The sequence below is a fragment of the Accipiter gentilis genome, chromosome 13 (genome assembly GCF_929443795.1).
Source record: "Accipiter gentilis chromosome 13, bAccGen1.1, whole genome shotgun sequence".
In the NCBI taxonomy this organism is placed as follows: Eukaryota; Metazoa; Chordata; class Aves; order Accipitriformes; family Accipitridae; genus Astur; species Astur gentilis.
This window is the reverse complement of record NC_064892.1, coordinates 8,654,494-8,664,880: the sequence shown is the minus strand read 5'-3', so window position 1 is coordinate 8,664,880 and position 10,387 is coordinate 8,654,494. Positions and strand designations below refer to the sequence as shown.

The window sequence follows — 10,387 nt, the reverse complement described above, 5'->3', positions numbered from 1 at the left end:
TGGCACTCTCCGCTCCCGCAGCCCCACGCCGCCCAGCCCCTGCCCTTCCCGGCCTCGGCTCCCCGCACCTCGCGGTGGCTCCGGGACGGCCACGGCTGCTCGGCGAAAAGCGGCCGCCGACACCGGCCGGACCCCGCTGCAGCTCCCCTGCCCCGGGAACGGCCGGGAGCAGCGGCCCGGGATGCGGCCGCTCAGGTTCCCGCCCGCAACGCCGCGACCTAGCGTTTCCTCCCCCCCCCCCCCCCCCGCCGCTCTCGGCCGGGGGCAAGCGCCGGAGTTTTCCCTCGGACAAGTGCAGCCGCCCGCGGGACCACCCCTTCCACTCTGCCGCCGCTCACGCGTGGGGCCGGGGACGCGGGTGGGTGGGGACGGACGGGCGCGGCGGCAACTCGGCGCGGCGGCAGCAGCTCGGCCCGGTCCTGCCCGCCTCCCCCAGCCCCCGCCCCGGCCCTCCCGGGGCCACCATGTGCATCCCCCACCCCGCTCCTGCCCTCCCTTCCCCTTCCCCACCGCCCTGCGCAGGCAGGATGCGCGCGGCACTGCCATCCCCCAGCGGGAGCCCCGGGGCGGCAGGGCACGGCACTTCCCCCCCGCCTCTTCCCCGGGCCCCGCCGGAACGGCGGAGACAAAGTTGGCGGCGGAGGTGCCCGGGCGGCTCGGCGCGGCGCAGGCCGGTCGGCTGGCTCGGTGCATGCCTGGTGTGTGGATGAATCGCAGCAGGCGGCGGGCGGGGGCGGGGGGCCGCGGCCGGCGATTGGGCGGCGCGGCGCTCGGAAGCACTTTGTTTTCTATTCTAATGAGGGCGGAGCGGGGCTTGTGGATATTTACGTTGAGGCGGGAGCCGCCGCCCTTCATTCACCCACATGGTCCCCGAGCCCGGCCGCTGCTGCCGCCGGGACCTGCCTTCGCGCCACTTCCCTTCCCCCCCCCCCCTCCATCCGCCCCGCCGGGGAGCGGCGCGGCTCCCCTCGGCCGAGCTCGCTTCGCCTCGCCCCGCCGCGCCGGGGGGCCGCGGGAAGGAGGAGAAGGAGGAGGAGGGAAGATGGTGGCGGCGGCCGCCGCTGGCTGGTGAGTGTCGCTGCCGCGCGCGTGTCGCTGACAGGAAACCTGTTGTGAGGCGCCGGCGGCCGCCGGGCCCGAGGTGCGTGTGGGGGGGCACACACGGCGGCGGAGCGCGGCGCGGAGGGTGCTGGCGGGCCGCTGTGAGTGGCCGGGGCGGCGGAAAGGGGGGTGTGGGTGGGCGGCGGGCGAGGCGGAGGGCGACGGGGGGGGGGGAGCGGGAGCAGGGCGCATGGCAGCGGCCGCCGCGGCGGCGGCGCCTCCCGAGCTCGCAGACGGGGCGGGAGGGGCCGGAATGAGGGAGATTTGAAAAAGCGTGCGCGCCGCTCGCTGCTGCAGTGAGTCCCGCCGCCCCCCTTCTCGCCCCCACCCCACCCCACGCGCACACACCCCCCCGCCCAACGCGGTCCGGGCCCGGGGAGCGCCCGGCGGCGGCGGCGGCCGAGCTGGCGGGGCGGGCAGGGCGGCGCGGGCGGCACAATGGCAGCGGCGGCCGGGGGCCGGGAGCGGGCGGGCGGGTCTGCCTGCCCCCGCGGCCCGCGGGGGGAAGAAGGCCCGTCCGGCAAAGTTTGCGGCGTGCCCGGCGCGGCTGCAGGGGGGGTGGGGTGGGTGGTTGTGGCGGTGTGTGTGGGGGGAGTTGGCGGCACCAGAACAAAGCCGCACGTGGGGCAGAGGCCGCGGCGGCGCGGGGGCTCCGCTCGCCGCCCACGCCCAGCTCGGGGAACGGCAGCGGCGGTAAAAGAGGCGGCGGGCGGGGAGGAAGGGCGGGCGCGGGGTGGTTGGGGGGGGGGGGGCTCTCGGGGAGTTCCCGGCGGAGGCGCTTTGTGTTCCGCCGCCCCCTGAGGGAGGGGGCGCGGGGCCCCGGGGAGGGGGGCAGCGCTGCGGGCTGCGAGCGCGTCCCGGGCCCCTCCGCGTGGGCTTTTGTTCGCAGGAGGGGCGGGGGCGGCGGGCCCTCCTCTCCCTCCCCACACGCCGCCCCCCCCCCCCCTTCCCCTTTCCCCGGCCAGGGCGCGGGCTCTCCGCCTCTCCCGGGCAAGGGGGGCGGCGGGCGGGCTCCGCGCCGCCGCCCGGGAGCCGCGGGCTTCATTACGAAATCGTGCGCGGCGGCAGCTGCGGGGGCCTCGGCGGCGCCATGTTGCTGGGGAGGGAGGCGGGGGGAAGGAGGCGGGGGACATGGCGGCGGCTGCGTGCTGGGGCCGATTGTTCCCTGTTAGGCCCGGAGCCGCGTGTGGGCAGCAGCGGCCCGGAGAGCCGCTTCCCCTCCCCTTCCCGGCCCGGGCGGCCCCCGGGAGCGGGCGGTCCCGGCCCTTGCCCCTCCGCCCGGGCTGCGGGGCTCGGCGGGCCCGGCCGGGCGGTTGGGGGCGGCGGGCGCGGGGTGGGGGGGGCGTCACGCCGTAGCCGGGCTGTGACCTCCGTGCTGCCGGCGGTGGCGCCCTCTGGCGGGCGCGGGGCGCGCGGCCGCCTCTGTGTTCTCGCCGGAGCACGTGCTGCGCGGTGAGGGGAGCGGGCCGGGCCCTGGCAGGGGCCTGCGGGCCCGGCGGCGGCCGAGCGGGCCGGGCCGGGGTGCCGGAGCGGCAGAGCCCGCGGAGGGTTGGGGATCCCCGTCGCAGGGGGGGGTGGTGGTGGTGTTTCTCGGGGAAGGGGTGAGCACGCGCGTGGGGTGCTGCGCGGGGCGGTTTCTCGCCGCGTGAGGTGGCGGGGGGGGGGGGGGGAAGGGAAGTACCACCACCGGAGCGTTTCGCGCCCTCCCCGGGGGTGGAGTGGGGATGGGGAGCCCTGGCGTTCGGGAACTTGCTCGGTGACTTTGTTCTCTCTCCTCAGCAACAAAAAGCAAATAACTTGGTGGGTGGTTTTTTTTTCCTTTTTTTTTCTTTTTTTTTTTTTTTTTTTTTTATTTGCAGTATCGAGACGTGCGGCAGGAAATAATGAAGCTTTCTGTGGATGTTGCAGTAGTGTGTTTGTGGAGGAAGTTACTTTCTACGGAAAACGGTAAGTTGGTTTTTTATAGTGATTTGTTTTTAAAAATGTAGAGGCAGAACCAGTGCTTTTGAGGCTGAGCCTGAGACTTTGGTTAGGAGTACTAAATTGCAAAGAGTTCCTTGGGATTGGAGGCACGTGTAGCAGTCCACAATTTCACGCATTTAGAGGAGAATAATGCGAGTTTTTCAAGCGCTTATTTGTCCAACTAAAGCAGCTGGACAGGGAGAGTGTCTTAAAAATGTTTAAATTTGATATCTGGGGTTTTATTTTTTTTTCTTCCTTTGAGCCAAGCCTCTTTTTCAGTCTAACAAAAGTTACAGTTTTCTTGTAGTTTTGAAGTATTACATTAAGCTTGCTATAAATGTCAGGCAAGAGAGACTTTACATGATCCTTCAAGTCCGTATTCCTATTAAAGAAGGAATAAAATGTACTTTCAAATTTTGAACATAGCGCTGTCCTGCTTTACTAAACCTTCGGCCTGTAATAAGTACCTGTAATTTGGTTGTGGTAGTGTATTTTACAGCCGTCGTTAGAACCTGCTTTTTGTTGCTAGGTAGGCCAATCTAAATGCAATTGTAGGAATTGTATATTGAGGCAGCAGCGTGTCTGTGGCAGTAGCAGCAAACGTTCTGACCTGCCAGCAAAGCGAGTAACTGGAAAACTTAAGAGAGCACCTGGCATGTCATAAGGTGCTTTTTGGACTTAAGAAAGCTGATGGTATGATCTGTTCAGTATACTTTTTAAAGTCCTAATCATGTAGAATTGGGCATAAACTTTGTTTAAATACTTAATTGGACTTTATCCTTTTTTCCACTGAGGAGAGGCGGTCGGAGTTCTTACCCTGTTTCAGATTGGTCTTTGAAAACTATCAGTTATTTTTATCTCCACAAGTTGTGATGGTGTTCTGAGAATGGCAGTTGACTCACTCTCACAATTGGGCTCTTCTACTGTCAATCAGCATTGATTTTGATGCTCCTAGTATTGCGTATGAGAGTCCTGGATTGGACTAATGCACTGCTTCAGCTTACTCTGAAGGAGGTCTTTAGCCCAGAAACACAGTGTGAATGTTTGTTCCAAAGCTTGGTTGTCAAAGGTGTGCAATTCAAAACCTGATCAAATACTCACTTTGTTCTTTTCTTTCAGCAGGTACAAGGTAGACAACATATCTTGAATTACTAAAAACGCTGGTTGCGTCAGAGTAATGTCAAAGTGCTTACAGTGCAGGTAGTGATATATAGAACCTACTGCAGTGAAGGCACTTGTAGCATTATGTTGACAACTGCCTCAGGAGATCTTGCAGGACTTCAGAGATTGGCAAGGTACAGTGTGGTGGTGTCAAGTGCTTTTTGTACTAAGGTGCATCTAGTGCAGATAGTGAAGTAGATTAGCATCTACTGCCCTAAGTGCTCCTTCTGGCATAAGAAGTTAATGTCTTCATCCAGTCACTCAGGTTAAGACTGTAGATGTTCCAGTAGTTTTCTGCTTTGCAGTCTTCTGTTAGTTTTGCATAGTTGCACTACAAGAAGAGTGTAGTTGTGCAAATCTATGCAAAACTGATGGTGGCCTGTTATAATCTACATCAAGGAGTTTGAATGCTTTCTGCTGGTTATGGGATATTTTGTGGCCTTCCTTGTTGTAACAGCAGTCTAGTGAATGACAGCTCCTGTAGCACTAAAGTGCTTATAGTGCAGGTAGTGTTTACTAATCTACTGCATTATAAGCACTTAAAGTACTGCTAGCTGCAGAACTACATATTCAACATGCCTTACAATTTATTTGTTGTTTAATTGAACACTGTTCTCTGGTTAGTTTTGCAGGTTTGCATCCAGCTGTATGATACTCTGCTGTGCAAATCCATGCAAAACTGACTGTGGCAGTGACAAGTCAGTCAGTGAGTGTGGAAAAATTGTACCCCTTTCTACACAGGTTGGGATCAGTTGCAATGCTGTGTGTGTCTGTGGTATTGCACTTGTCCCGGCCTGTTGAGGTTGGTGGGGATAGAGGCTGAAACACCGTCATAGCTTTAAGTAATTTCTCCTTCACTGATCCAGGAAACCTAAGATATTTTTTTTTAATTTAAGTTTTCTTCCTGAAAAAATGTCATGTAATTTTCTATGTAACCAGACTTTTCATTTTCTGTATCTGGCTTCTTGTTTGTATGTACTGGATTTATTGCTGACTTCGTGTATTTACTGAAATCCTTGAGTGTGGATTTTTTTTTTTTAAGGCTATTATTAGCTTTCTATTAAACTGAGGTGGATACTTGTTTACAGTTTCTTCATGAATTTTTTGGGAAGAAGTGGATCTTAGGTATCAGAAAATCTGGATGAAAGTTCTAACTTGTTCAATGTAAACTTGCTTCTCAAATTCGAATTACCTGAAGGAGGCAGCAGCTTTGTTCTGTAATGGTTTTCATTATATTGAAACTCTTTATGTTCTAATTGGTAATGGAGTGTATTTTTAGCCTTAGTTCTTCCATCCAGCATTTGTCAAATTCGGGAGTACTAAGTGAGGTTACAGGCAGGGCTTTAATCATTCCTCAGCTATAGAATCTTTAATACTAGTTAGGTGTCCACTTGTGGAGTATCTGCATTCATGGTGAGTGTAACAGTGGTCAACTCATAACCTTTGGAGTGAATCACTTAGCATGTGATGCATAGCAATGAAGTAAAGCATCTCTTGAGCTACCTGAAGAACTTATCTGGGGGAAAACTCATCCATATAACTGCTTCAAAAAAGCTGAGATTTGTTGGGGAAGATGTGGTAACTGGCTCCTCAGGGAAGTGTCAGTGTAAAAATCCATAAGTGGAGCGTTCAGCACATCTCATTTTTTGAATGAGCTGCATGTTAGTAAACTACACTTGTAGATCAAATGTTAATGGTTTTATTTCCTAAAATGGACTTCCGGAGGACTAATGCTGTAAATTCAAAGTACTCAATTTGTCATTTATAGCTGCCAGACTCTATGTAGTAATAATCTAAAGTTCCTTTGTGGTAGGAAAATTAAGAATATTTGGGTCAATGCTGCCCTTGCTGTCCTTACTTCAAATTAAAACAGAATACTAAGCTAAATGGGTCGTTGTTCCTAAGAGCGTTGGGACACTGTTTTCCAGAGTCAGTGTATATTGTATTGCTGCCTCAGAACATTGCTCTGTCCTCTGGCAGGATGTTGAAAATTCTTAGATGACTTTGGCATCTCTTAAGTTTCACTTTTCTGAACTAGCCAAGCCAACTTAGGCTTTACTATGCGCTGCTCATTTTTTTTTGCCCCTTTTTGTATCCCTATATCTTCAGAACGTATTGCTCAGATGGGTTTCTTATCCAAAATACTCTTTTCCCAAGCTTAAAATTTTCTCTTTAGTCTGGCTGATTAGAGGAAACTTGTGTCAGTGAAGTCAGCAGATGAAGATGCGGGTCTCATCCCGATATCCGTACGATAAGTTTCTGCAGTAATCTGCTGGCGATGGCAGGTTGAACTCCTTTTTGAGCGTAAAAGCAATATTCTTAAAAGTTGAAATGCAGGAGGCATTTTAATACGTGATCGTGTTTATACTGCCATGTAAGCATCACATTTTGAAATGCCTGAAGATGTATATTGCAGTTAGACAGCGAAGCTTGTTAAAACTGAGTGCTTGCAGAAGCAGTTTTTATGCCCGTGGACCCTTAAATTGTCCATTAGGTATGTCAAAGTGTACCTAGTTTTAATACTTTTGTGTGGAAACAAATTATGTGACATTTGTTAGTGTTTCCATCATTTAATCTTTTAATTTTCCTGGACTCCAAAAAATACTTCATGGTGCAAGTCTGTGGGGAATAGTTTTGGAACTGTCATACAGCATTTCAAGCGACATGGTAAACTATGGTTTAGTCAAGGGGCACTTGCAACAATGCCTGCATAAACTGTAATATCAGTCTTATTTGCATGCTTTCAATACAACTTTTGGCTTATTAATTATATAACTTGCGTTACCAAAATTTCAAGTTAATTACGCACGCTCTTTTTTGAAAGTATCTGTAATATTTCTGTGTTGTTTCAGCTCGTTCTAATGTATCGGTAGCTTTCTCATGAGTATGTAATATTTGGATATAGTCTTGCTTTGTACATCAAGTTCTGTGTAAATTAGCTCCCAAGAAATGATTGTTAATCCCGTGTATGTTAGTTCCAGTGTCGCTGAGACATTGAACTCTAGGTGATGGAAGACGGTAGGGAGAGAATTAATGCTGCTAAATTCAGCTGGTTTTACTGAAATAAGCTGAGCCTTGTTGCTGTTTCTGTAGAAGGTTGAGTGGAGTGGTTAGGTAGCTGAAACAAGTGCCAGTTTAAAAATACTGCAGAAATACCAAGAAGTGTTTTCTGCAGGTGTGTTCAGCTGAGTCTGTTAAAACACTGTCATGTGGATGAGAAGCTTATTTCTTTCTACTGGCTTTGATACAGGTAATAATTTTTCAAGTGAACTGCTATGAATTGGTCTGAGCCATATGAACTTCTGTGAGCCTAGCACTTGTGAAGATAAGCCTGCATGGATTTTTAGGAATTGTCTAAAAATTTTTTTTTCTCCATGTGTATTATGCAGGAAGAGCATAACTTAGTCTTGTCTTTCTAAACAAAAAGCAAGAAATTCCAAGCAGTATTAATACTTGCCTGAAGTTCTAGTATAGCACAGTTGGCCTTATAAGGAAAACCTTGTCTGTTAAACATAGAAAACTTCTCTGTCTACACTCTTAGTATCTGAAAGCATGCTGGGAAATTAAGCAGTTGTTTTTCACTAATTTGTCACTGGATGATACTGAAAAACCAGCTCAGTTCTTTAGAATTGACTTTTATGTGTTGACTTAGAATATCAAAGCAACTAGTGAGATGATTGTCGGGAGCAGACATTTTGAGTAATAGCTGGTTCATAGGTATTAACATAGGACTAGAAGGGGACATCCCCTGCTGCGGCAGCACAGAGTTGTATCTTTCCTGCATAGCTCACATACTATCATGAAAAAATGAATGTAACACTCCATGTTCTGCTTTTCACTAATTCTCATCTTTAAAATGCATTATACAAAGTCTTACTTGCAAAGACTCACAGGTTTCTTCAGATCTGGGACTTAGCTTACAGGGTTTGTTTCCACACCACCTTTCTCCTCCCTATCCGCCCCCCATGACTAGTCTAGAATTCATTCCCTGCAGCCTTCTCCTCTCTAAATGTTTGGGTTTAGTAGCTTCAGATGAATAGGCAAATGGCAGTCAGTATATAAAATACAGAAATGTCATGGATACCGGAGATAAAGCAACTGATCATGAAGCAGTGGACTGCATTGTGTTGTGACTCTTCATCATATCCTTGCTATGAAGTCTACAGGTTTTTTCCTCAAAGAGTCTGAATTTCTGGTCATTCGTTTTCCTGTTTGCCTTTTTGGATGATGTCTAAATGAGAAGATGCTGGTGCGGGGGCGAAGGGGGGGGGGAAGTGCTATTAGGATTGTTCTCTACAGCATTTACTACATTCTATCCATCCTGATGGATAGAATACTACATTCTTTCCAATCCTGATCTGCCACTCTTGTGTCTTTTACATCTGTGTAGCAGTGTTAGCTAGCATCTGTCTTCCCTCATTTGGTATGGTCAGCAGGAGAAGAATTGAGGCTGGTACCTGTTAACATGGTGCATGAGAATTGTCAGTCTGGAATTGGCGAGGCTAGACACGCGTTCCCACCCTGGCATTGTTGTGTGCTACCAGTTCTGAACTTCTCGTTTTGGAAGGTAGTTTGAAACAGGGCAAACAAAGTGTTGCATACATTGAGTGAAGTTAGGTTTTTTAACAAGATTTAATACAAGGCTGTTAATGGCTACAGCCAGTAGGATTTGTGGCTGGAGGGGGACTGACTAGTGGCCCCGTGAGTGGAGGCTGAGAGTTGTAATATGGATGTCTCAGTTATTTTAGATTTTCCACCTTTCTAAGGAAAAAAACCCAACAAACAACATAGCATTCATTCCTACTGTTAAATAAAACTTAATTTTGCCTAGTTTCCCCAAAATTATTTGATGAACAATTCTGTGAAGTTGGTGTCATTTTGGGCTCACCTGTTGGTTTTGGGGGGCTTCTTTGGTTGTGTTTGTTTTTTTTTTTTTTTTTTTTGTTTCTTGGGGTGGGGTGTTGTGGGTTTTTTTCATTACACTTAACTCACTAGGGTGACATGAGTAATTCAAGTTTGTGTCCAAATACAGAATGCTTGGTTACAAGCTTGACTTCAGGCTCCTTAGGAGCTGGATCAGGTTCTTCAAATGGATAGTAAACCATACAGACAAAACTGTAAATGCAAGTAGCTGTAATTTGGGTAGCCTTAGATGTCCTTCTGTGACTTGGAAGAGATTAGCACTTCTGTTCGTCAGTAGAAGGACTGATTGCTTCAAGCATCACAAACTCTACCAGGTTCAGGCACACACTGTGGCCAAAAGAAGGAATCTCCCTAGTTAAAAAAATTAAAAATTCTTAATGGCTCTTGCGTGTGGCCAGCATGCTTTGTATGGAACAGGATTTTTACATGTTTGGTTAACAGAGCTAGCTGAGACTATTAACAGAAGAAATGCTTATTTTGGTAATGGGCATCATGTGCGTATCTGGGATTCAGACTGGTTTGGATTACTGTCAGTTGGGCTAGCTGAGTAATGCTACTTATTAATGTATAGTCTGAACTCCTAATGGAGCAATGTTTGAAAAGACAAAAAGTAGTCTTAGACAAATGCTTGAGTGCTACCCTTTGTATATTGTAGTCACTGGAAAATATGTCTGCTCTTGTGAGTTTGGTTGAAGAGATGCATGTTGGGGAATCTGACCTGCAGATAAGTTGTGGCTGGTCATGTTCCACTTGCGGTAGAAATATTTGGGCCTGTTTCCTGCTGAAAAAAGTGTGATATTCCCTGGGAGATGGGAGGCGATCAAGGATGCAATTAAAGGTAGGGAAGATGAAAACAAGAATGGATGGGAAAAGGAAAAAGAATAGAAAGCTCAGTTAAGGCAGGAGGCTAGCATAACTATGGTTACTTAATCTGTATTTTCTATGCCTTGTACACTGCTGTGACTGACAAGAATGTTAGAACAACTGTCCTGCTGTGGGGCATGTCAGCAGTTTGGATAGAAATGGTCTGGATTTTAACAATGGATAAGGCATTGTACAACAATAAGAAATCCTTTGGGTGACATGTTATAGAATCTTTAAAAGATTCCAGATACCCACATCTTCTGAGTGCGTTTATGGCAGTGCTTTTTTCCTGCTATAGAACAAATTAACTAGTTCCTGCTTAGCGTACTTGATGCAGAAGGAAAGCTGCTTCTACTGTTGTACAGGATGGCACTTT

General features: G+C 49.9%; 1 protein-coding gene across 1 annotated transcript in view; it reads left to right on the top strand.

Annotated features, from left to right (window-relative positions):
• Positions 1–1,081: 1,081 nt before the first annotated feature.
• GPC5 (glypican 5) overlaps positions 1,082–10,387 on the top strand; it is a 785,797-nt gene continuing 776,491 nt past the window's right edge. Inside the window, 2 exon segments of the mRNA XM_049816026.1 lie at positions 1,082–1,141; positions 2,961–3,048. Of these exon segments, the coding sequence (XP_049671983.1) occupies positions 2,985–3,048 (64 nt within the window). The 5' untranslated portion in view covers positions 1,082–1,141; positions 2,961–2,984.